The 26757-nt window shown below is 49.4% G+C and overlaps 1 protein-coding gene across 5 annotated transcripts in view; it reads left to right on the top strand.

The window, feature by feature from the left end:
* Nucleotides 1-26757, top strand: part of GRK5 (G protein-coupled receptor kinase 5) — a 237486-nt gene that overhangs the window by 101792 nt on the left and 108937 nt on the right. For 4 of the 5 annotated variants that reach the window (XM_064269250.1, XM_064269252.1, XM_064269253.1 and 1 more), the window contains exon 2: nt 13791-13886. In XM_064269250.1, the coding sequence (XP_064125320.1) occupies nt 13791-13886 (96 nt within the window). Of the gene's footprint in view, nt 1-12711; nt 12734-13790; nt 13887-26757 lie in introns of those variants that run through there. The other variant, XM_064269251.1, reaches the window with a different exon arrangement.

Below are 26757 nucleotides of genomic sequence, written 5' to 3'. Positions count from 1 at the left end.
TCCTGGGCAGGAAGAGGCTCTTCCATCTCCTTTCTTCCCTCTCTTGCCCACCCCTTGCCCGGCTAGGAGAGAACTGAACACACTCCCGAAACATCAGGGTCACAACTCCTTAAAGCTCCTGATGACCTGTGCCTTGGGGAACAGTTTACTCAGGCCACCAGAGTAAATGGTATAATTCCCACCTCAGGGTGTCTGGGGCCACAGGTGCCTTTGGCGGCCCCCGGTGTTATGTCGTCTTCTGAACATTTAAATCAGCGTGTAGTTACGGGGGGTCCTCCACCTGGTGCCACCAGACCCTGACCCCCAGTGACAGCCACACTCTAGAAAGCAGCTTGGGACAGTATGGTAACGGTGGGGGGAGGGTGGAGCCTGGAGTTGCCAGGATTCAGGAGGCATCCAGGAAAGTCATGAACAAGGATGCACTGAGGCAGTGTCTTAGTGCTGGTGTTCTCAGAAGGTAGGAAGTACCGGGATGAGAACGGGGTCCCCCGGCCCGGTATTTGTAAATCCCATCCCCTCTCTGTCCATCCCACCCCATCAGCTCCCTTATTATCTGTTTCACCTTTGGGGATTGTGTTCATTTCCTAGGACGGCCCTAACTAGTTGCCACAAAACTGGTGGCTTAAAACAACAGGAATTTATTCTCTCTTAGCTCTCAAGACCAGAAGTCCAACATCAAGGTGTTGGCAAGGCCACTGTCCCCCCAGAGGCTCCAGGGGAAAATCCTTCCCGGCCTCTTCCAGCTTCTGGTAGCTCCTGGTGTTCTTGGCTCAGGGCAGCATCACTCTAATCTCTGCCTCCGTCTTCACACAGCCTTTTCCCTTCTGTGTCTGTCTGTGTTCATACCTCCCTCTCCTTTCTCTTATAAGGTCACCAGTCATTGGATTAAGGGCCCACCCTAAATCCAGGATCATCTTATCTCAAGATCCTTAACAAATTACATCTGCAACGACCCTGTCCCAAATGAGGCCACATTCTGAGGCTCCAGGCAGACATGAATTTGGGGGACACTGCAACCCACTAAAGTAGCCCTGGTGGTGCAGTGGTTAAGAGCTCAGCTGCTAACCAAAAGGTCAGCAGTTTGAACCCACCAGCCGCTCCATGGGAGAAAGATGTGGCAGTCTGCTTCCGTAAAGATTATAGCCTTGGAAACCCTATGGGACAGTTCTACTCTGTCCTACAGGGTCGCTATGAGTTGGAATCAACTCGATGGCAATGGGTTTGTTTTTTTTTTTTTTGGTTTGGTACAACTGAATACAGGGATTTTAAATAAAAACTCTTTTGACAAAAAGGGTTCTGCTGCCTATCTTGGTGCAGTCATCTCGGGCCCAGATGAGGAAACTGAGGCACAGCATGCTGCTCTCTCCTGCTCTCCCGCAAGTCGGCAGCAGAGCTGTGGCCAGGGCTTGTTTCTCCTGATCCCTCAGACATCTGTCTTTCTTTCACTCCAGTCGCCAAGTGTGTCGGGTTGTTGAAAGCCCTCTGCAGACTGAGGTCACCTCAAGTACAGTTGCCTGAAGTCCTGTCGCTTCTGAAAAGGCTTGAGCCACTAGGTGATGCCACCCCCGATTGGGCCTGTAGTTGGGATCTCTCCTTGTTCAGGGCTGGATGGAAAGAGACTTTGACTCAGTGAGTTGCTCCACACCCACGTCATTAGCGTGAGGTAAAGAAAGCGGAGGCCAAGGTGGATATAAAAGAAGCATGAGGGCAGGGGCAGGAGAGTTGGGCAGGGTGTTGAGGAGGGTAGTGGTAGGGGGCAGCAGACACAGGGGTGATCTCCCTTCATTAGAAAAACCAAGCCCCTCCGCTTTGCTGCTGGCCATATCGAGTCTGAGGACACCCACAGGCTCTCCATGGTTGTATTTTCTGGAAAACCAACCCTGCTGGCAGCGCAGTAGAAGCTGAATCCTGAAAGCTCACCTGGGTAAAAAAGAATTGAATGGATTCTTTAGCCCCACAGACGTCACCGGCAGAACTGTAACACGACCTTCCACTGGAGTGGCTGAGAGCTGGTGAGTCATCAGCTTTTTGTGGCCGGGAGTATAGTGGAAAGGTCCTTCCACGTTCCAGCAACCACGATATTGAGCACCTCCCAGACCTTAATCAAAATGTACTGAGAACAACAACAGACAACTCCTGAGGGAGCAGGAGACCAATGGGATGCAGACCCCAAATTCTCATTAAAAGACCACACCTAATGGTATGATTGCGACTAGAGGAATCCCAGAGACAATGCTCCCCAGAACTTCTGATGGCACAGGACAGGAACCATCCCCGAAGACAAATCATCAGGCATGAAAAGGACTGGTCAGTGGGGGGGAGAGAGATACTGATGAAGAGTGAGCTAATTAAATCAGGTGGACACAGGAGAGTGTGTTGGCAACTCTTGACTGGAGGGGGGATGGGAAGATAGAGAGAGAGGGAAGAAGGTAAAATTGGCACGAAACGAGAGACTGTAAGGGCTGACTCAATAGGGGGAGAGCAAGTGGGAGAAGGGAGTAAGATGTCTGTAAACCTACATGTGACAGACTGATTGGAATGGTAAATGTTCACTTGAAGCTTAATAAAAATTAAAAAAAAAAAAAAAATGTACTGAGAACAGAGCCTCCGACTTCCCTTGTTTTCCTTTTCTTTCCCCCAGATACATATTCTAAAGACCTGCTTGGCAGTGTAATTTGTGTTTTTAACGAATTTGATCCCTCACCTTAGAGTAATGCTGACCTTTCCAAACTTTGTGACTCTGGGTGGACCACAAACCATTCCATATGAGGGGCTGTTAGGTGGCAGCAGAGAGGAGTTCTGCTGGAAGCCCTGAGGGCTTGGTGGTCTGTGTCCCTCTGCCTCATGTCCTTGTGCCCCTAAATAGCCAGCAGCACCCCAAACTGTGGAGGTGAGGAGATTGTTTTGTGGTCTTGCCCATGTTGCCCCTGGTTAGGGCTGGCCCCACCCCAGAAGTTTCCACACTGATCTTGCTTGCTGGGGTAGACCTGCTGCTCCCTTGGCCCCACCATCCTGCCCTCTGCTCTCTCCATCTTTGAAGACCAGAACCAATTGGATCATTTCAGACTCCAACTGGAACCATGTCCTAGCTTCCTAGGACTGTTATGACAAAATGTCACAAAGTGGGTGGCATTAAAGAACAGAAATTTATTTTCTCACTGTTCTGGAGGCTAGAACCACAAATCAGGATCTTGACCACGTCCATTCCTTCCTTTGGCTTTGAGAGAGGAACTATTTCACGTCCCTCTCCTAGTTTCCAGTGCTGCCGGTGATCCTTGGCGTTCCTTGGCTGCTGACAGATGCATCTGCCTCTTTTGTCACATGGCATCTGTCTTCTCTGTGTGATACCCTCCATGTGTCATGGATTGAATCATGTCCCCCCAAAATGTACGTCATCTTGGCTAGGCCATGATTACCAGCACTGTGTGATTATCCACTATTGTGTCATCTGATGTGATTGTCCTGTGTGCTGTAAATCCTACCTCTGTGATGGTGGTGAGGCAGAATTAGAGGCAGTTATGTTAAGGAGGCAGGACTCAATCTACAAGATTAGGTTGTATTTTAAGTCAGCCTCTTCTGAAATATAAAAGAGAGAAGTGAACAGAGAGACAGGGGGACCTCATACCACCGAGAAAGCAGCACTGGACAACTGGACTAAACCAAAAGCAAAGAAGTTTCCTGAATAAACTGAATGCTTCAAAGGCCACCGTAGCAGGGGCAGGGGTTTGAGGACCATGGTTTCAGGGGACATCTAAGTCAGTTGGCATAATAAAATCTATTAAGAAAACATTCTGCATCTCACTTTGGTGAGTGTCGTCTGGGGTCTTAAACACTAGTAAGTGGCCATCTAAGATACATCAATTGGTCTCAACCTACCTGGAGCAAAGGAGAGTGAAGAACACCAAAGATACAAGGTAATTTGGAGCCCAAGAGACAGGACCACATAAATCAGAGACTACATCAGCCTGAGACCAGAAGAACTAGATGGTGACCGGTTACAACCAATGACTTCCCTGACAGGGAACACAGCAGAGAACACCTGAGGGAGCAGGAGAGCAGTGGGATGCAGACCTCAAATTCTCATAAAAGACCAGACTTAATGGTCTGACTGAGACTAGAAGGACCCCAGAGGTCATGGTTCCCAGACCTTCTGTTAGCCCAAGACAGGAACCATTCCCAAAACCAACTCTTCAGACAGGGATTGGACTGGATCATAAGTTAGAAAATGATACTGGTGAGGAGTGAACTTCTTGGCTCAAGTAGGCACATGAGACTTTGTGTGTAGCTCATGTCTGGAGGGGAAATGAGAAGGCAGAGGGGGACAGAAGCTGGCTGAATGGACATGGGAATACGAGGTGGAGAGGAGGAGTGTGTTGTCTCATTAGGGGAAGAGCAACTAGGAGTATATAAAAAAAAAATAGCAAGGCGTATATAAATTTCTGTGTGAGAGACTGACATGATTTGTAAACTTTCACTTAAAGCACAATAAAATTAAAAAAAGAAAAAGCAGCACTGGGAGCAGAGTGTGTCCTTTGGACTTGGGATCCCTGGGTGGAGAAGCTCCTAGCCCAGGGGAAGACTGATGACAAAGACCTTCCCCCGGAGCTGACAGAGAAAAAGCCTTTCCCTGGAGCTGGTGCCCTGAATTTGGACTTGGAGCCTACTAGACTGTGCGAGAACAAACCTCTCTTTGTTAAAGGCATTCACCTGTGGTATTTCTGTTATAGCAGCAATAGGTAACTAAGCACCGTGCCCTCCCGGCATCTCCTTGGGCTTTCTGGAAACATCACCCACCCCTCAGCCGCCAGGACTCGTTGTAAATGGCTTTGAGGCTGCTAACTGTTTTGCCGTGAGAAAAATCCTTGACTCAAGTCAGGCAGTCAGGTAGGGGGCTGGAGTGGGTTAAGAACCCCCAGTCTCCAAAATCACTGTACTTTGAAGCTGGGCGGAACTTTTTGAGTTAACTTGTCCTAATTCCTGTGTGTTTGTTCAGATCCTTCTTAAAGGTGTTGTTGTTCGGTGCTGTCAAGTTGATTTTCGACTGATAGTGACCCCATATGACAGAGTAGAGCCGTCCCGTAGGTTTCTTAGGCTGTAACTTTTACGGAGAGGCTCCCTGGTGGCGCAGTTAAGCACTTGGCTGCTAACCGAAAGATCTGCGGTTTGAGCCTACCAGCTGCTACTCTGGAGGAGAACGTGGCAATCTGCTCTTGTAAAGATTTGCAGCCTTGGAAACCCTTTGGGGCAGTTCTACTCTCTTCTATAGGGTCGCTATGAGTTGGAATCAACTAGATGGCAGAGGGTTTGGTTTTTTGATTTAATCTTTATGGGAGCAGATCACCAAGTCTTTCTCTCGAGGAGCTGCTGGGTGGGTCCGAACTGCCAACCTTTGTGTTAACATATGAGTGCTTAACTGTTGTACCACCAGGGCTCTTCTAAAAATTTTTTTTAGAAAGGCAGGGCAGAAATAACACATTAAAGAGAGGAATTGCAGGAGAGAGTGGCTTCTTCGCCCCATTTCCCAGGCATTGCTCAGGGACTTTCTCTTCTTTTAGGGTAGTGGTTTGCCTGTGTGTTGGACTCACCTGGGGGATTTGTTAAAATGGGATTGCTGGCCACACCCCACGTTTCTGACTTGGTAGATTTGGGATGGGGTCCGAGAATTTGCATTCCTAACAAGTTCCATAGATGCTACTGCTGCTCGTCAGGAACCCCAGATTTAAGGGCAAGAAGGAAGGTCTTTGCAACACGTACATAGAGGCTTCCTCGGTTTCCCCCAAAGGAACCTTCTCAGATCAATTACACATTTGTCCTAGGGAGGAAGTAAACAGTGGGAACACTTGTGTCCTAGGTCAGGTTGTGACACAAACTGCCTGGGTGATTTGGGGCTAGGTTTTTGCCTTTCTGGACCTCTGTTTCCCTATCTGTAAGATGCGTACAGTAATAGGACCTACCTCAAAGGATTAATGAGAGCATTAAATGAGAAGATGTATTAACCATACAAATTACTCCCTGACCCTGCGGGTACAAGAAATGCCACTTTTCTTCAATTTCCAAATCAAATATACAGTAAGATTGATGAGAAGTCCAGGGTCAGTTGTTTTGCAAAAATCTATGCCACTACTCCAAAAGGTGGTGTAAGAAGCCACTGGGTTCAAGGAGGTCCCTGGGTGGTGCAAATGGTTTGTGCTCATCTATTAACCTAAAAGTTGGCAGTTTGAACTCACCGGATGGTGCTGTGGAATAAAGGCCTGTCGATCTGCTTCTGTAAAAGTTACAGCCAACCCTATGGAGCTCAGTTCTACTCTGTCACGTATGGAGTCACTATGAGTTGGAATTTACTTGATGGCTGTGGGTTTGGCTTTGGTTTAGGGTTCAAGGAGTCTAGTAAATTAGGCCTCAGACTATCAAGGTACCCAATATTGTCCTTTTCAGGGTCCTTTGGGGGATAGGACTCTGCTGGCAGCCCCAATCCACTATGTCAGGCTGGTTGTGAGTCTGTGGGAGGCTGGAGGCTGCTCTCCACTCAGACCCCCTCATCACTGGCCCCCACACCACCCCGCATCAGGATCAAGCTGCCACAGGGGCAATGTCTCCTGGAGCTCAGCCCCCTTTCACCCTCATCTCCCCCTCATCTTCTGCCCACAAAGCACAAACACCTTTCTTGGAAGCAGTGAGAGTAACAAGAATGACAGCTAGCCAGTTTATTCCCCTGTAATGACAGCCCATTCTCCAGTGGCAGTTCTTTTGGGGGTGATCCTTGTATTCTCCCCGGGGCGTCCCCAGGAGCAAAAGGAATGCCAGGTAGTTTCTCGACCCTGTGCTTGGCCTATGCTTAAGATATGGTAGCGATGTTGTTATGACTTGGATTTCCCCACTCCTGACTCCATTCCCTGCTAGGACATGGCCTCCTGCCCGAGGGCCCCCACCCTTCTCTGTTGGTCATGTTCCCTCCTCCTGCCCCGGCCACCCCCTTATCGTACTTCCCCAGTCCAGCAGGGAGGGCGCCTGGCTGAGGCCATGGTTGGCAGGCGAGGTGGACCCCGGGGACTGGGGAAAGCAGAAGTGAGCTGGGTGGGATCTGATAAGCAGTTTCCTTCCTGTAGGCCACCCCCTCCTAAGGGCCAGCTGGAGGCTGAGGCCATGCATGGGGGTTCACTTGCATTTTCGTGTTGCCCACTTTCTCCAGGTTTTGCTTTGGTGTCACACACACACACCCTCAAGGTGAAGGGCTGGCCACCTTGGTCCTTCGGTGCCCTTCCCCAGAGCCGTGAGAGGGCAAAATTAAGCCGAGGCCCCTCAGCCAACATCTTGGCCTCTTTCTGCCCTCTGACTGGAGCCCCACTTCTGGTCTGAACCGCTGTTGCTGCCATCCCCGCTCCCTGGCTGGGGCCACCCCTCTTCTATGCCCTGCCTGCCTGGCCACACCCCAGCTGTCTTGCTTGTCTTTGCTCCTTGTGCGTGGGCTGAGCAGTATGTCCGCGGAGGCGGGGACCAGGTCCTCTTCACTAACTGCGGAAGGTGAAATCTAGCTGCAGCGAATTGGTTGATAAAGCAAATGAGCATAAGTCTGCTCTCAAGGGGAAATGCCTACAAATGTGGGGCAGGAGGAAGTGGGGACGTAAGTGCTTCTGTTTTGGTGTGGGGTTCATTCATTGGCCCTGTTAATTCCCCTCCCTGAGCCTCAGGTCTCTCATCTGTAAAATGGGGCTAAAAAACGGCAACCAAACCCATTGCCCTCCAGTAGATTCTTACTCATGGCAACCCCACATGTTACAGAGTAGAACTACTTCATAGGGTTTTCTTGGCTATAATCTTTATGGAAGGAGATCGCCAGGCCTTTATTTCAAGGTGTCACTGGGTGTGTTCGAACTGCCAACTTTTAGTTTAGTAGTGAGCACAAACCATTTGTGCCACCCAGGGACCTGGAATGGGGCTAAGACCACCTTAATGAAGACTGAGTATACCACACCTGGTTTTCAGGGCTAAGCCCAGAGGGCTAGGGCCTGTTGCTATTTATTCCTTCAGTCATTCATTCGATTTTTAGTCCATCAACATAACTTAATGAAAACTTGCAATGAACCAGGCATTGTGTTAGTTGTTGAGATACAGCTGGCCGCCCTGGCCTACCCTCTAGAAGGCCAGATGGGGAGGGTCGGCCTCTCAGTTGGCACTGGAGGGGCTTCCCACAGGAGCTGGCACGGGAGCCAGGCTTGAAGATTGAGCTTGGGGGCAGGGGCAGAGGATGGAAAGACCATCCCTGGAGAGAGAACCCTGTCTGTGGGGTCACGGGGGAAGGAAAAGAACAATACCAGTTGCACTTAGGGGCTAGAGCATCCACCAGGTGGCTGGGAGGTAAAACATTTTCCTCTATTCAGCAAGTACTGTTTGAGCATCTCCCGTGGTTTGGGGAGAGTCACAGGGAGCAAAGAAGCCCAGCTGCCTCCCATAGTGGAGCTGGTCTCAGAGCTGGGGAGACTGTGACGGGAAGTCCGCAGGCAAATGGGACTATTTCAGGTCATGATAGAGCAGTGGGCCAGTGCTGGGCATGGAGCAGTCGCTTAACACCCTGAGATTGAATGGGCCATTGAAAATGTGCTGAGAAGGGATATGTGGATCTAGTATGCTGTGTGAGTTGGAACAGACTGATCCACCCATCAGTGGTCCCCAACCACTGTTTAATGGCAAGCGGAGAAAGTAGAGAAGGACCTTCTTCAGTGACCGAAGTCACAGGAGGCCCCTGCAGGAGAGTGGGGTTTAGGCTGAGACTTGCAGCGTGGATGAGAGGCATTGAGAAAAGCAGGGAGAGGATGGTCTGGCAGAGGGACTGTGCAAAGGCCCTGAGGGCAATGACTGTGAGGGAAATAAAGCCTGGAAAGAAGATGACCAGGCAGCGGTGAAGGCCTGGAACCTGGCTGAGGAGGATTGGTGGAGCCTTTGGTTGGTGGGCAGGCCTGGACCCTGGGTAGGAGGCAGGAGTACCTACCCAGGGCAGCTGGGGCCATGGGGCCAGGACACAGGGAGTTTTCTGCCACAGTGTGGCCAGGCTCTCAGGATACTGAGAAACAATCAAGTCACACAGAAATAATAAACAGTATCAACACTTCAGTCATCAAATATGCCATTTAACAACCCAACAGCACACTGAGAGCCAAGTATTTGTCTGGAAGCAGTGATTTCTCTGAGACGGGTTGTTTGTTGTTAAGACAGGAAGCCTTGCCCAGCCCTCCGGAGCCCTGGAGGAGCTGGATTTATTGATGGGATATTCAGAGGAACTGGGGGCCACATGTGGGTGGGGAGGCCACTCAGGGACCCTGGGGCCATTTGTGGGGGGACACCCTACTGAGAGTATCCGTCTGCCCTGTTTTGGGAGCCAGGAAAGTAAAGAGTAGTAGGAATGCAGCCCCAGGTGGGGCCAGGAGGCCTGTGCCCTGTGCCTGGGCAGCCTCCAGGTGGCTGTGTGGTTCCCTCCTTCCTAACTCCAGCTTCCTACCTAACCCCAACTTCAATGACACCTCCTCCAGGTGGCCTTTACCTGACTGGCCCCCACCTCCATCACCACCTCAGTCATCTCATGACTAACAAGCTTCCCAGCCCTGCACTTCTCTTGCATGTTGGTCAAAACTGCCATTAAATATATCAAGATGTCTCAGCACCATCAGCATCTTGAACTGGGTAATTCTCTCTGGTGTGTGTGTGTGTGTGTGGTGGGGGGATGACTGTTCTGTGTGTTGTAGGATGTTTAGCAGCACCCCTTGCCTCAACCCAGGAGATGCCAGTAACACCTCTCCACACAGTTGCCACAACCAAAAATGTCTCCAAACATTGCCAAATGTCCCCTGGGGCCAAATTCCCAGGCATTGAGAACCCCTGACATAAGCATTGGATATCTGTCTCTTCTGCTGGATTGGAAGCCCAGGAGGGTAGAGACCATGCCCACCCTGTAATCGCTGCGACCCCCAACCCCGCTTAGTGGTTCACGTTTAGTGGATGCTCAGCTCATGTTGATTGAACGAATTTAAATGAATCTGTGTTAACTTTTTAAATTAATAAGTTAATCTAGAAAAAGGTTTTTTTTTTTTTTTTGTGTGTGTGTGTGTAAAACAGACCCCTGGTTTCCATAGACACCTGGGGACCCTTTTTTTTTTTTTAATTTTTATTGTGCTTTAAGTGAAAGTTTACAAATCAAGTTAGTCTCTCATACAAAAGTTTATATACACCTTGCTATATACTCCTAGTTGCTCTCTCCCTAATGAGACAGCACACTCCTTCTCTCCACCCTGTATTCAGCCAGCTTCTGTCCCCCTCTGCCTTCTCATCTCCCCTCCAGACAGGAGCTGCCCACGTAGTCTCATGTGCCTACCGAGCCAAGAAGCTCCCTCTTTACCAGTATTGTCTTCTATCTCATAGTCCAGTCCAATCCCTGTCTGAAGAGTTGGCTTTGGGAATGGTTCCTGTCTTGGGCTAACAGAAGGTCTGGGGACCATGACCTCTGGGGCCCTTCTAGTCTCAGTCAGACCATTAATTCTGAGAATTTGAGGTCTGTATCCCACTGCTCTCCTGCTCCCTCAGGGGTTCTCTGTTGTGTTCCCTGTCAGGGCACTCATCAGTTATAGCTGGGTGCCATCTAGTTCTTCCGGTCTCAGGCTGATGTAGTCTCTGGTTTATGTGGCCCTTTCTGTCTTTTGGGTTCATAATTACTTTTTATCTTTGGTGTTCTTTATTCTCCTTTGCTCCAGGTGGGCTGAGACCAATCGATGCATCTTAGATGGCTGCTTGCTAACATTTAAGACCCCAGACGCCACTCTCCAAAGTGGGTTGCAAAATGTTTTCTTAACAGATTTTATTATGCCAGTTGACCTGGATGTCCCCTGAAACCATGGTCTGGGGAGCCTTTTAAGAAGAGACTGTGATTCACTGAGTTCCTGGTGCAGCCTGGGAATTTGTATCATCAAGAGTGTGTTATATTATCCAGCCAGGTCCAGGAATTGTCAGTGGCGGGGGTAGGGGGATGGGAAGTGGGAAGAGAAGACGGCTCAGAGTTCTTTGAAGGCCCTGCTAGGCTGTGCAGGTTCCTTGACCCGTGGGGGTGCCTTGACCTGGCGGAGCTAAAGTCTTAGGCTGACTTCTCAAGAGGGCAGCCCTTCTCTCGGGGTTGCACATACAAATCCCTATGGAGGCCGGTGGGTCACATGAATGAGGGCCCTAGCTAGGTGAGGATGGGGCCCATCTGGAGGCCACATGTCCTGTCCCAGGCAGCTGTTACCCAGCTCTGGCCGATTCTTGCCATATGGGACGCCTGGGTATGTGAGAGAAGTTAGAAATTTGAATTTGTATGTGAAATCTAACGTTTAAATGTTGGCATCTGGTTCAGCGAACAAGGAAACAAGTCATGTGTGGGTCAAACAAAATGACTGCAGGCCTTCGGTCTAATTCAGCATCTTTTCTTGGAGCTTAGTGGGCCGGGTCTGAGCTACATCCCCGCTCCTGCTCCTGTTACAGAGTGCTGGTATCACTTTGGAGGCCCGACATCAGCATTCTCTTGGATCCTCTGACAATTTCCCTGGCTCTCAACACATCCCAATGAGAGCTTTACAGACAGAATGGGAGGGTGAGAGTCTAGGGTCTAGACTCCGCCCAGTTCGCAGTCTTGGCTCTGCCACTTAGGAGCCAAATGGCCATAGGTGACTTGCTTTCCTGTCCTATGCCTCAGTTTACTCATTTCTTGAATGGGAATAGAGTGCACATTGCAGGAGAGGGCTTGCGAGGGGCTTGTCCCAGGGCAGGGTGTGGTTTGTGGTATAGGGGTGATGTGTGTGATATGTGCGGTATGTGGTGTGGTACTGATGTGTGTGGTGTGTTGTGGTGTGCGTGTAGGGTGTGGTGTGTGTGGTGTGTAGTGTGTAATGTGTGTGTGTATGATGTAGTTTGTGTGACGTGTATTGTGATATGTCTGTGGTATGTGGTGTGTGTGTGATACATTGTGATGTGTATGTGGTATGGTGTGTGTATGTGGTATGTGATATGTTGTGTGTATGTGTGTGATACGTGCTGTGTATGTGATATGTTTTGATGTGTGTGTGGTGTGGTGTGTGTGTGGTATGTGGTGTGTGTGTGTGATGTGATGTGTGTAGTGTTTGGGATGTGTCTATGTGTGTTGGCTCTGGCTGGAGGAAGAGCAGGTGTGGAGTAGGCAGGCCCCCGGCTGGTGAGTTATACAGCCTCCAATGTCTGTTTTTTCATGTATGACATGGGCCCAGGGGTTTCTTCCTCTAAGAGTCATTCTGAGCATTAAACAAGATACTGTTCAAATAGTGCCTGGTCATGGTAGGTGCCCAGTGCACATTATTACCATCCCTTGGAGTCTGAGGCCTTTGCCATCTGTAGAGACGTGAGAGGAGGGAACTGGGGCTGGTTTGTTGGGGTTAGAGACAGGATAAGTGGAGAACAAAGAAGTAGACCCAAATGCCCTGCTCCTCCCTCATTAGCTCCCTTTTCTACCTCCTGGTCCCCAGGTTTGGGTCCTGGTCCCATCATCAGAAGATGGCATCATGGTCCTGAAGGAGCCCTGGCCACCTGGCACAGAGGTGTTTCCAGGTCCAAGGCCAAAAGCTGGTGACACCCCAGTGACACTCTAGACTTAGAGTTGGCATCCCATGACTGCACACCTGTGTGATCTGACGTCTGTCCAACGTTGCCTGGACAACAGGTGGCGGGGAGAGTAAGATGCCTGGTATGTGCATCTCTCAGCCCCGCATGTTCCTTACACTTACTTGAGGGACAGTATGAGGCAGGACGGGACCCGTAGGAATCCTTCCAGCCTTTAGAAACAGGCCTTCAAAAACCCTTGGGTTTGTGAGGACAGAGAAGAAGAGGATGACCAAGACAAGTGGAAATTGAAGCCCTTGTCCCCTGACAGGAAACAACAGGACAAAATGTGAGAGGAGGCGGTGAAGGGTTCCACAGCCCAGTAGCTTGTTGATTTGCTGCACAAGATTTCCCGAGCCTGAAGGGAATACCTTAGTTTTCTAGCACTGCTGTAACAGAAATACCCAGGGGGTGGCTTTAAAGAACAGAAATTTATTTTCTCATAGGTCTGGAGGTTAGAAGTCCACATCAGGGTCTCAGCTGTGTCGAATCCTTCCTTGTTGGTAGCGTTCCTTGGTTCCTTGGCTTGTAGATGATCCTCACGCATCTGTCTTTTTCCCTTATGTGTGTGTCTGTGTCCATTCTGCTCTTTATAACTCAGAAGTGGTTAGGTTTAGAATTCACGCTACACCAGTATGACCTTAACTGATTGATTGCATTACGTTGCGTTATGGAAGGTGATTACATCGCATTGCATTGCATTATGGAAGGCAATTACCTTACATTGCATCCACAGGTGTAGGGGTAAGGGTTCTAACACATATTTTGGGGGAATACAATTCAATCCGTAACAGAAAATATTAAACAGTAGAAGTCCTGGCCCCTGCCATTGGAGGCTTCTAGTTTAGTCTGGGAGACCAGAAACCAGGCACCAATAGGGCCTGAACGTCAGTGGTGAGGAAGAACATCATGGATGTTGGTGTGGGTGTGGTATAAGTGGACAGAGGGACTCACCTGCTGCCTCTGGGAGGGAGCCCAGGCTTGACGAAGCCCTGGGAGGGAGAGTGTATATGTGTGTGACATAGGGGTTGAGGGTGTGTCACTGGGCCTCCCTGCCATCTAGCTGGTAGATGGGGTCACTGGAATGGGACGCAGACTCCACAGCCTTGAACAACACCAATATCTTTCCCCCATCTCTGCAGGGGGCGGAGGAAAGCGCAAAGGGAAAAGCAAGAAGTGGAAGGAAATCCTGAAGTTCCCGCACCTCAGCCAGTGTGAAGATCTCCGAAGGACCGTAGGTAAGTCCCTGCCCCAGGAGGCAGTGGGGAGGGAATGAGAGGGGAGTAAGGAGCCTGGTAACAGCCAAACCATCTGTACAATGAGTCAAAATCAAATCAATACGGTAAAGAGGTTCCAGGTGGGAACTCCATGATGTCTAATTGACACAAAGATAAGACCAACATTCATTAAACGTTTGGTGTGTGCCTGGCAGAATTATTTCTTTGCAATAATCCTTTGAGACAGGTCCTGTTATTACCTCCACCTTTCAAATGGGGAAACTGAGATGCAGAGAGGTTCTGTGACTTATCTGAAGTCACACAACTTATGGGTTTGTGATGGAGTTGGCCAGGCCCAACCCACAGAAGCTTCCCACATTTCCTTCTTAGAGCTTAAATTCTTCCCAGAGAAGTAGCTCTAGGCTCTGGGAGCTGAGCAGTGTACTGAGCGTTTGATGGTTCCTCTTGCTGAGGATGTCGATAGTCACCGAGGGACCGCCAATCTCAGGGGCATGGCCAAGTCCTCTCTGTCCAGCACTCACACAGCCAGGCACCACCAACACAGAGTGGGCTCATCTCTTGAGGGAAATGGCACAGCCCAACACCCAAGTGGCTCTGTCCCTAGCCCCACTCAGAACCCATGTTAGTGGTGAGGAGGCCAGGGTGACTGGGCAGGTGGCTGTGGCTGTGAAGAGAGGATGTGACCATCCTTTGTCACTGACCTGCTAAACATGTGCTATTATAATCAGACCTGTTGAGGACTGGGTACAGAATGCTCTGTTACCCAGAACTCCTCAGGCCCAGCTGTTCTTAGGACTTCTGCCCAGGGCTTTGGGAGAACTGCCCCGTGCCTGCTGTGGAACGTGGAGCCACTCCTGTGGCCTGGCCTCCCCCAGTTTCCCAGGCCAGGTGGGCCCCTATGCCACTCAGCCAACCCTGCAGATGCCTTGTCTACATTGTGATGGTGGACGACAACTGTTGGCTCTCTGGGAGAGGAGGTGCCTGCTGAATTGGTGTTTGTGAAATGGAAGGAAGCTGCCTGCCCTGCCCCCTCATGAAGGCAGATATGAGCAGATAAAGAATGATAGGGTGCTAAAATGTGGGGACAATGTCCTCCAGATCCATCTTCTACCCTAAGACTCTCTGAGGCAGATGGAAGTCCCTATGATGTTCTCGGGGCCCAGAGTGGAGCTGGCCTAGGGGATCCAGGCCTCTGGGTCCAGACAAACTAGTCCCACCCTTTCTGTGCCCTGTGACAAGTTACTGAATGTTACTGACCCTCCTCTTCCTCAGTTGTAAAACAGCAAACCTCCATCCTAGGCTGGTTAAGAGGATTAGATGAGACGGTGTACATAAAGGGCTTAGTTGGAGCCCTCCTCAGTAGCCTGAGGCCCACTCCCCTCAGCACTCAGAAGTTTCTTTCTGGGATTCCCCAACAGCCCCTGCCTTGCTTGGTCCCTCCTGTGTTGGGAGCTTGGGTGTCTGTGCTTGCCCTCAATGATCATCTTTTTCTCTGAGACACATCAGGGCAGGGTGAGAGAGAAGAGGGGCTGTTTTTCCTGGGGCTGAGAGAGGGGATATGAGAAAGAGCCCCTCTGGTGTCTGCCCACTACTCCCTGGGGCCATTTTGTTTTTCATGCTAATTTTGGCATGGATTGACTAGAGCCTTTCTCTATTTTCTCAGCAACAGTTAATGTTGTCAGACTTTGCAGGCTGGACGTCTTGCTGTTTCTTTAACTTGAATTTCCCCGATTACTGGCGGGTTGAGCATCTCTCATGTATTTATTAACCAAATTTTGGACAGTTTATTAAACTAGTTAAGCATAAATATTAATGAACACTGCATTTATTAAGATAATATACAAACTATGTAGAAAAGCAGTGCATAGGAAGAAAAGTCTGGTTGGGTATTTTAGGATAATTTAGGAGTTAGAAGGTGGAGGCAGAGCAATCAGTTAGGAGATGGTTGTCGTAGTCCAGACATGATCTTATGGGGCACTGGCCTGGGGGGTAATTGCAGGAATAGGCAAAAAGGGCTTCTTGGGAGGAGTGTGATGAAGAACTGATGAGATTCATTGAATGTGAGGGTTGAGTATTTTTTTTTTTTAACTTTTATTGAGCTTCAAGTGAATGTTTACAAATCAAGTCAAACTGTCACATATAAGTTTATATACACCTTACTCCGTACTCCCACTTGCTCTCCCCCTAATGAGTCAGCCCTTCCAGTCTCTCCTTTCATGACAATTTTGCCAGCTTCCAACTCTCTCTATCCTCCCATCCCCCCTCCAGACAGGACATGCCAACACAGTCTCAAGTGTCCACCTGATACAAATAGCTCACTCTTCATCAGCATCTCTCTCCTACCCACTGTCCAGTCCCTTCCATGTCTGATGAGTTGTCTTCGGGAATGGTTCCTGTCCTGTGCCAACAGAAGGTTTGGGGACCATGACTGCCGGGATTCCTCTAGTCTCAGTCAGACCATTAAGTATGATCTTTTTGTGAGGATCTGGGATCTGCATCCCACTGATCTCCTGCTCCCTCAGGGGTTCTCTGTTGTGCTCCCTGTCATCAGTTGTGGCCGGGCACCAACTAGTTCTTCTGGTCTCAGGATGATGTAAGTCTCTGGTTCATGTGGCCCTTTCTGTCTCTTGGGCTCACAGTTATCGTGTGACCTTGGTGTTCTTCATTCTCCTTTGATCCAGGTGGGTTGAGACCAACTGATGCATCTTAGATAGCCGCTTGTTAGCATTTAAGACCCCAGACGCCACATTTCAAAGTGGGATGCAGAATGTTTTCATAATAGAATTATTTTGCCAGTTGACTTAGAAGTCCCCTTAAACCGTGGTCCCCAAACCCCCGCCCTTGCTCCGCTGACCTTTGAAGCATTCATTTTATCCCAGAAACTTCTTTGCTTTTGGTCCAGTCCAGTTGAGCTGACCTTCCATGTGTTGAGTATTGTCCTTCCCTTCAGAGGGTTGAGTATTAATCAGGATAAATTAGGTTATACCATGAACTGCCAGAAGAATGAAACCTGTCTTGGAGGAAGTACAGCCAGAATGCTCCTTAGAAGGGAGGATGGTGAGACTTCATCTCGCTTACTCTGGACATGTCATCAAGACGGTAAAGTAGAGGATCGGTGAAAAAGAATGAGACCCTCAACGAGATGGATTGACACCATGGCTGCAGCAGTGGGCTCAGACATAGCAATGATTGTGAGGGTAGTGCAGGACCTGGCAACGTTCCGTACTGTTATTTGTAAGGTTGCCAAGAGCTGGAGGGAGTTGATGGCAGCTATCAACAATAACAACAAGTTAGATTATGTTGCGATAACAAACAACACCAAAATCTCAGAGGCTTTATATTACAAAGAATTTATTTTATTTCTTGCTTATTCAAGGTCTATTGTAGACAGCTCTCCAGAGACCACAGTCTACGATGGCAATGACTCAGGCTGGTGGGGCTCAGAGGTCCTGTAGCTATACCACCTGGAAGACTTGGCCTCCATATTCACCAGGACAGGACAGGAGAGCACCAGCAACTAAATGCTCTGTAGTGAAGTGACATGTGCACTTCCCCTCACTCCTATTGGCCAGAAGAGTCACACGGCCCCACCTACCAACAAGGGGTGAGGAAGTGTCGAGAAGGAAAGGAGAGCCAGATGCTAGTGAGAACTAGTCGTCTCTGCTAACTCAATGAGTGTGGTCTCAGGGTTTTGAGGTTTGGCGATGGGGGCAATGGTGGGGCCACCCACAGAAGTCCAAATGCCTAATCAGGCATGAGAAACCAGCACAGGGTTAGGGTTCACATTGGAGGATGGTGGTGAGATTTTGGTGTTTGAAATGGCCCAGGGTCCCTGAGGGGAGGATGTGATTAGAACCGCAGGTCTGGAAAAAATCAAGGACTTACAATAGGCTGGGGGACTGACCCTTCCTCTGGTGAGCGTTACATTTTGAGGGGTAAACATGGGTGAGAGGAGACGGTAAGGATTGTGGGGCGTGAGGAATACAGAGATCAGATTAAAAGAGTCATGAGAAGCACCGAAAGGGAGGTAGGAGGGGAAATAGACCTGAGACTCAGCAATCACAGGAGGAGAGAGAAGGAGGGGGACCAAAAGCGTCACTTGTCAGAAGAAAGGTGGGGAAGGCTTGGGGTGGAGAAGGCCACTGGTGACCTTACCTAGCTCAGCCCTGGAGGCTTTGGGCAAGTATGGATCTGTTTGTCCGGGGAGCGAATAGGGTAAGCCAGATCGCAGAATGATCAGGAGTGAGTCAGCAGAAGGAATAGAGGCAGCGGATGCAGATTGCTCTTTAGAGAACCTGTGAAAACTGGAAATCGGGAAAGGAAAATGGGGTGTAGACAGAAGGGGGAGCTGAGGAGGGAAGGGTGGTTCAGGTACTTCTCACTGGGAGTACTGTGCACTAGGAGTACTGAGCACTGGAAATACTGAGCACTGGGGGTACTGAGGAAACAGTGGTGGCATAGTGGTTAAGAGCTACGTCTGATAACCAAAAGGTTAGTAGTTCAAATCCACCAGGCGCTCCCTGGAAACTCTATGGGGCAGTTCTACTCTGTCCCATAGGGTCACTACGAGTCAGAATCAACTTGACGGCAGTGGGTTTGGTTTGTGTTTTTTGGGGGTTACTGAGCACTGGGAGTAATGAGCACATTTGTCAGCATAAGGAGGGTATGAGGGAAGATGTGTGAGAAAAAAGGAGCAATCAGTTAAGGGAATAAGGCACTGGGTGGGGGCCTTCTGAAATGTAAGGAATTTCTAGGCCTTCACTGTATATAAGACTCTGAGCACCCTTCCCTCCATTTCCTCTTCACAGATTCTAATACTTGGAGGTGAACTAGCCCTGCCAAGTGCCCCTCCTGCCCATCCCTCCAATCAGTACCCTCTGATGTCCCTCACTCCAGTGCTGCTCCTTATGGGGATTTGGGGGAATGCCCCAGAAGCACCACAAATGTCACTTGCCTTCCAGTCTGCCTGGCCCCTCTGTGTGCTTCATGCTTGGGGTACCCAGGAGCCCAGGATTTGCCTCAGTTTTTCTCAGTCCTTGGTCTTACCCCAGGCCTGGCCCCACGACTGTCCCTCTAAGTCCATAAATGGTTCCTTAGCAGGGACCGCTCCCCTGAGGGGTGAAAAAAGTGTGTGCTAGCGTGTGAAAACACATTCCTCTGTTCTCCTGGAGGTCACTGAAAAGACTGTGATCCTGAGGGTAGCGTGAAGAGAGGCCCAGGACAACAGGAAGGCCAGCCCGAGCCGACCTTAAAAATTTTGTGACATGTGCTTCCTGTACCCAAATTTAATCTTAGCCAGTGATTTAACCTTAGAGTGGCAGAATTTTAGACTTAGAAGTTACCTTAAAAAGTACCTCCTTTACCCGTCCCCGCCCTGCGCCCATTCCTTGCTCTGTAGATGAGGAAGCTCAGCACAGTTACAAGACTCCCTAAAGGAGGAAGCCACACTGGGGACTTCTGGCCTAGTCCAATTCCTCCCAAGGCTACAGTCTGAGTAATTAGCACCATCGTCATTGATTTTCATGGAACCCTAACATACCTCAACTGGAAGTATCTTGTCCAACCGCACATTTCAAAAAGTGAGAGCAGACTTGAAAAGGGGGAATGACTTGCCTGGGACCAGTCTTGTCCCCTCATCCTGAGCTATATCTGACCATGCCCTGCCGTCATAAAAAATTAGTTGCCTTCAAGGGGATTCCGACTCATGGCGACCCCGTGTGTGTCAAAGTAGAAATGTGCTCCACAGGGTTTTCAGTGGCTGATTCTTTGGAACTAGATTTCCAGGCCTTTCTTCCAAGGCACCTCTGGTTAACCTCTTGTTAACCATTTGTACCACCCAGGGACTCCCCTGGCATCATATCATAGTCACTCATAAACATTTTAGGTGTCAGCCCCAGCCAGTACTCAAAGCAGAAGCATTCAAGGAGGTAGATGTTTCTACCTGTTCCCCCCCACCTTTTCTTTAATTTTCTTTATTTTGTTGTTATTGTTGAGAATATACACATCAGAACATACACCGGTACACTACTTGTACCATTTAGTGACATTGATTACATTTTTTGAGTTGTGCAGACATTCTCACCTTCCTTTTTTGAGTTGTTCCTCCCCCACTAACATAAATTCACTACCCCCTAAGGTTCCTATCAAATCTTTCAAGTTGCTGTTGTTACTTTGATCCCATATAGATAGTTCTTAAAATGCCCAGTTTGTATGTATTTTATAAGTAAGCATTGTATGTTCACTTGCTTATTCAACAAATGTTCACTGGGTATTTACTGTGTGCCACACACTGGGGAAACACCAGTAAATAAGACAAACCTGGTTCCTGTTCTCACAGAATTCATTCATGGCTGAGCTGAGGAGACAGACTGGTAGGTGAACCAATAAAGAAATGTGTGATTACAAAGTGAGAATGGTCCAAGATGAGGAACGGGTCACTGAGCTGGAGAACAGTGATGAGGGTCCCCACCTATCAGGAGCAGCCTCCTAGAGGAAATGGTATTATGCTGAGTTCCCAGAGACATCTCTTTATATAAGCTCCCTAAGGTCATAGGCCTGTCCTCTCCATCTTGATGTCTCCAATGATAGCATAGTGAGCGGATGGTCTGGATGGATGGTTGGACGGATGGATGGATGGACGGATGGGCGGGTGGGCGGACGGATAGGTGGGCGGACGGATGGATGGATAAGTGGATGATTGGATGGATGGATGGACGGACGGACAGTTGTTAGCTTCCTCCCTAGCATGGAATCCGGAACTGTGATTGGCAGCAGTGAGTACTATGGCAGAGATTCCTTGCTGCATGTACCAGTCTCCAGTGTGAGCCCCAGAACTGGGGCTGCTTTTAGACTGTACTGGCAGAGGGCAGAGTGACAGTGAGAGGAAGACAGGCTTCTCTAATGTCGGCTTGTTGTGACATCAGATAACTGCATTCTTAGTTGATAAACTAATTGTTCACATAAGATTATTAGAGGGCCTAAATCAGAGAAGTTCTCAGCATGTCCAAAACTTGTTAAGCTGGAATGTCATTGTGAAGATAAAAGATTGTTGGGGTCTGCAAGTGTTTCTCAGTGACGCAGAAAGTTCTGTTGAGTAAAAGTGTGGCATTTGTATTTATTTAGCACAGGCTCATTGCATACTTATTCTTTCATTAAAAAAAAAAGTATGAGGGGGCTTGAGTGAAAGAGTTGATTATTCCACTGTTTGGCAATATTTCTGTAGGAACTGTCCAAAAGCTATATAATAAATCAAGGCGCTCTCCCCAGCCCCCGCGAGACTGACATTTACGAGGAGACTGTTCGCAGAAAGTAACTGCTGCTTCTGGTGTGCCACGGCTGTGCCCTGTGCCCTCATGGACTAGGGAGATTGAGTTTGCCTGGGGGAGAGTCTCTTGCCAAAGCCTTAACTCTTTCCAGGAGTAAAAGCTCTGAGTTGTGGGGGATTCTTAGAGGAAAATGTACAATCTTAACATAAAACCCCCCACAAAACTGCAATAATTATAAAGACTTCCTAAAACTAGCGTGTTGTTGTCAGATGCTGTCAGGCCTGCCGCTGACTCATGGTGACCCCAGGCACAACGATCCACAGGGTTTTCATTGGGTGGTTTCCGAAGCAGATGGGCAAGGTCTTTCGTCTGGAAGCTCCCCTGAAACCTGTTCAGCATCACAGCAACACACAAGCCTCCACGGACAGATGGGTGGTGGCTGCGTGTGAAACGCACTGGCCGGGAATTGAACCCAGGTCTCTCACATGGAATGTAAGGATTCTACCCCCGAGCTACCAATGCCTTCATTAAACTAGCACAGTACCTGTTTATTCACTCGGCTTTGCTCATGTTCTTTTAACAAGAGAAATCAATCCACAAGTATTTACTGAACCCCTGCCGTGTGCTGTGCACTAGAGCTGTGCCACTGGCTGCCATAGAGAAGCTGCACAATTGTTGTGTGACCAGCATTGTGTCAGCGGCCACTGTCATTGGCCTCACATTCAGATGGTGGCATCTCTGCTTCCAGTTGTGTGACATGGAACAAGTTGCTTAATTTTCCTGGGTCGTAGTTTGTCTATCAAATGGAAATACTAACACCAGCCTTGTCGACCGGTTGGGAGGGCAGCAGAGTGCCTAACACATGCCATTTGCCATAACCATTGTCATCATCACCATCATCACAGTGGTAGTGGTTTGAGGGCAGAGGAAGAGGACACTTTGAGGGGGCTTCAGAGTTTCCCAAAGAAGCTGAATGGGGTACAAATGATGAATGGGGCCAGCTGTTTCTATGCTGGCATGAAATCTGTCCAAATGCCCCAGGGATCCAGCCTTGGAGTCATCTGAATCTAACCCTTCCTTGAGGACCTGCTTCCAGCCTCCTCCTCCTGGAGGCCCACCGTGATTCCTTCAGCCCCCAGCCTCCCTTCCTCTCCCAGCCCTCAGCATGCCCAGGGAGCTGTTGCATCACACTCTGGCCTGGTAGATTTGTTCGGAGAGGATCAAACCCTTCCATATATATGTACGTTCCAGAAGGTTACATCCCAGAGTCCTAACAGTGATTATCCCTGGGGAGGGCATGGAGGTCAGAGGGGTGTCACCTTTACCTGGAAGGTAATTTTTTAAAAGGAGAATAAATTGGCCTGTTATTTGTGTAATTAAAAATTAAATGAGCGAAGGCTGTATTTGCTGCCTAATTCCACATTGGGACAGTAGGAGTGGTGGTGTTACTGCTCCCTCCCCAAGTTGATTTTGTGCCGCCAGTGATTCTCTGGGCTCCAAGAGGAAGGTCTGAGTCTCATAGGTTTTTGTGGCCCCCACAGGGCTGTGGCCGAAAGGCTCCTGCCTCATTCCTCTGGGATGCTGCCAGCAGGAGCTGCCCTGCAGCTTTCAGCAGGTCAGGCCTCTGGGCCTTCCATCTGGCGAGGGTTTGGAGGGAAACCCAGGAGTGGTATCAGCTCAGTCTGACCCTGAGCACCATCCCTGGAGTCTCCAACCTCCTCGGCTGCCCAGCTCCGCTCTCTGAACCAGCCAAAAACCAGTTGCTGTTGAGCTGACTCGGACACACGGCAACCCCATGAGTGTCAGAGTAGAACTGTACTCCATAGGGTTTTCAATGGCTGATTTTTTTAGAAGTAGATTGCCAGTCCTTTCTTCTGAGGCACCTTTGAGTGGAACTCAAACCTCCAACCTTTCAGTTAGCAGCCGAGCATGTTAACCATTTGTACCACCAAGGGACTCTGCAGTGGCTTCTTAATTCAGCCGAGGGAGTCTCCTGCCTGGATACAGTAGGTGCCTACCGAGTATTTCCTTTTTCCTCTCCCCCTGTGGAATGGGAATGGGGCAGCTTGGGTCCTCCCCTGGAGATGGGGACAGGGTTGGGGCCGTGCTGCAAACGGCCTCCCTTTCTCCTTGCCCCACTCAAGGGCTGCTGCTCCCCTGGCATTGCCAGGTATGTGACCGGGTCTGGAAAAGAATCTGGGCTCCTAACATGGGACCCACCCCACCTGAGGGCCCTCGTGACCCAGTCCCCCAGGCCTACAGGCTGGCACCTGGGCACTTGATTTCATCGTCAGGGAAACCAAGTCTATCTGCTGACGTCACTCCTGTCCTTGGAGTGATAAGGGCACATCACATGTGTCGTTCTGACACTTAGCATGCACTGATAAGGCACAGCATCTGCATGCCCTTGGAGGGCAAGATAAATTTAGACGTGGCAGATTTAGAGCGTCAGGTGACCTGTTTGCAGCTGTAGCTCTCAGGAGGGAGAGAATGGCCTGGCTTGTCTGCCCACTGTTTCCCTGCACCCAGACGGGCAGCAGGTTGAAGGCAGGGGGCCAGGTCTTGGTGCCTGGAATGTGCTGGGTGCGTGGGAGATGCTCAGTGGTACCAGTCAATGGGTATCTTGTTTGGAGAGTCTTAGAATGGAGAACTGACAGGGATGTTACAGGTGATCTCGGATTTTCAAAGGCCTCTCCGCAGGGTGGGCCTGTAATCCAGAGTAGGCTTCAATCCCATTGTTCTTCTTTGACCTTTTATATCCGGGGCTTCTGTATGAGATTGTATTTCAGGGCCAAAACCAAATTTGAAATCCAGTGCTATAGGCCAGGCCTCCCGTTAACCAGATGAGTAAACCGAGTTGCAGGGAGAGAATTGACTTACCAGCCTCCATGACCTAACTCCAAGGCAGGCCTTTCCCTATCTTGTCTCGTGGGCTGTGGAGCTGAAGTTAGAGGGGCTAGAAGGAGCCTTTCCTGCCTCCTGACCTGGCTCTGAGTTAACCCCTGCAGAGCAAGGCTAACCACTTCCCCAGTGGGCCGGAGGAATGTCTGCGGGAGGGGTCACTGCTTTCCAAGCCACGCCGCATGACACATTCTCGCTCTCTCTTTTAATATTGTTGTTTAAGTCATAGTGGAGCCCTGGTGGCGCAATGATTAAGAGCACAGCTGCTAACCAAAAGGTCAGCAGTTCGAATCCACCAGCTGCTCCTTGGAAAACCCTGTGGGGCAGTTCTGCTGTCTCCTCTAGGGTCACTATGGGTCGTAATCGACTCGATGGCATTGAGTTTGGTTTTTTGGTTTATGACTTATTTCCTGTGGGCAAACTCTTCCTTTAAGCTATCTTGAAGATAAGGGCTCGCCCATGTTGTTGTTGATAGTTGCCGTTGAGTAGACTGACTCACGGTGACCTTCTATATAACAGAACTAAACGCTGCCTGGTCCTGCGTCATCTCTGTGATCTCTGATATGTCTGAGGCCGTTGTTGTGGCTAATGTGTCAATTCATCCCACTGAGGGTTTCGCTCATTTTCACTGACCCTTTAGCAACCATGATGGCCTTTTCTAGTGACTGGTCTTTCCTGATGACGTGCCCTATGTAAGCGAGTCAAAGTCTCCCCATCCTTGCTTCTAAGGAACATTCTGGTTGTATTTCTTCTAAGACTGATTTGTTTGTTCCTTTGGCAGTCCGTGGTATATTCAATATATTCTTTTTTCCCCTGGATTTGCCGTTACCATTAATGGTCATATGAACATTTTTGTACTTATTCATGACATTTTGATCAATAGCTCAAAAGTGAGAAAGCCCACACTATTTAAAAAAAAAACAAACAAAACTTTTTTTGTTAAATTACCATCCTTTATTATGTGGTTTAATACTGCAATTAATGTCTTCAGTGATAATGAACATCTTAAAAATTGGCTCTAATGGGTTAGAAATGTTCACAATAAAATATCACAATAAAATACTTTGAATACCCAATTACACAAATAGGGTATATCCTCTTTTTTTTTTAAACATATCACATGGTCCTTTTGAAAGCCAGGTAGTCTTTCATTAAACCTGAGCAGTGGGCACAGTCCCTCTTTGCTTCCTCCTGCTTCCTCTGGATGTGCCCTGTGTCCAGCTTTGCACTCACCTCTGCAGCTGCCGTTAGCCTGAAATGAGTAGGTGATGAACACAACAAACACTGCTTGGTGAGCGCCTGCTCTGTTCTCCTTGGCCAACCCCGACTTGCCACAGCAGGCAGAAGGGCTTTTCTGTTCACTTTAAGGCCGTCCCTGAAAACAGGGAAAAACAAGCTGGTTTATGCAGCAACGGGGACCTCAAACCAACACAAGAGGCCCGCAGCAGCCTGAACATGACAGTGTTCTCCCTATAAAGAGACGCTGGGACAACATTTTAATGGGCTCTGCCCAGACTCTATTTACAGAGTCTATTTCACGGCCTCCGTCCATCCAGCAAGACCTTGGCAGTGAGGCTGGCAAAGCTGCTGCGCCTCTCTCCCTCAGGATATAGCGCCTGCTGCAATGTATCAGATGCCCCTTGTTTGAGTCCCCCAGAGCTAGCACCTGAGAGAGAGAGACAGAGACGGAGACAGAGAGAGAGGGGGAGACAGAGAGAGACACAGTGACAGAGAGAGTGAGCGAGGACAAAAATGTGGGTGGAAGGGTAATTGGGGCCAACATGAACTTTTTGAATTAAAACAAAACAAAACAAAAACAAAAAACAAACTTACCTCAAAAGAGCTCCCAGGGGCTCATTCTTTGACTGCCAGCTATGGTAGGGACTCCACTTTTCTCTCCCCTTCCAGGCCCACAGCTGACCTCAAAGGGAGGCAAGGGAGAGCTGGCGTGAGGGGGGTCCTGCCAGCAAGCCATTGCAGCAGCCCCTCTCATTGTCAGAGCCCCCCTGCCTGTGCAGAGGTGGGTGAGGGGTGATGCTGCCCCAGGCTTTAATGAAGCCCAGCTGGGGGCAGAGCACGACACTGAGAACAGCTTTGCCAAAAGGTTTCATCACCAGGCTTGGGTGTCAACAACCCCGGGTGTGCCCGGCAGCTGTGGGCACCGTCCTTGTGCGTCAGGCAGGTCCACTGGGACAGAACTATTGAGTTGCTAAACCAGTTTCAGTCAAGTTGGGGTGGAGACAACAAGGAAGAACATGAACTCTTGAGTCGGACGAGCCAGGGCTTGTGGCAGGCTCTTGTCCTTACTCACTGTGACTTTGGGCAAGTGACTGAACTTCCTTGAACCTCAGTTTCCTTCTTTGCACAGTGGGAATGGGAGCGTTTCAAGGATGAAGTGAGGAAAGTAGAAGGAGGGTCTGCGCTGGACCTGGCCCACAGGGAGCGCTCAGTATGTGGTGGCTGCTTTCCCTTCATGATCACTGTCGTCATCACCATCTTCAACAGGCCCATTCAGTTCAGAGCTTGTTTTTTGATTCCCCCGTGATGCCAGATCCTGCTAGTTTCAAGTTCATCTGCTCATTCATTCATCCATTCATTGGTTAAGCTGTTACGTGGTGCCAGGGGTCCCTGGCGCTGCCAGGTGGTGAGGATCTGGGTTTCAGAAATGGCTCTTGGCACCATGGGTTTGGCCACGTTTATTTCCT

The sequence above is a fragment of the Loxodonta africana genome, chromosome 16 (assembly GCF_030014295.1).
Source record: "Loxodonta africana isolate mLoxAfr1 chromosome 16, mLoxAfr1.hap2, whole genome shotgun sequence".
NCBI classification, from domain to species: Eukaryota; Metazoa; Chordata; class Mammalia; order Proboscidea; family Elephantidae; genus Loxodonta; species Loxodonta africana.
This window is presented reverse-complemented; position numbering and strand designations above follow the sequence as displayed.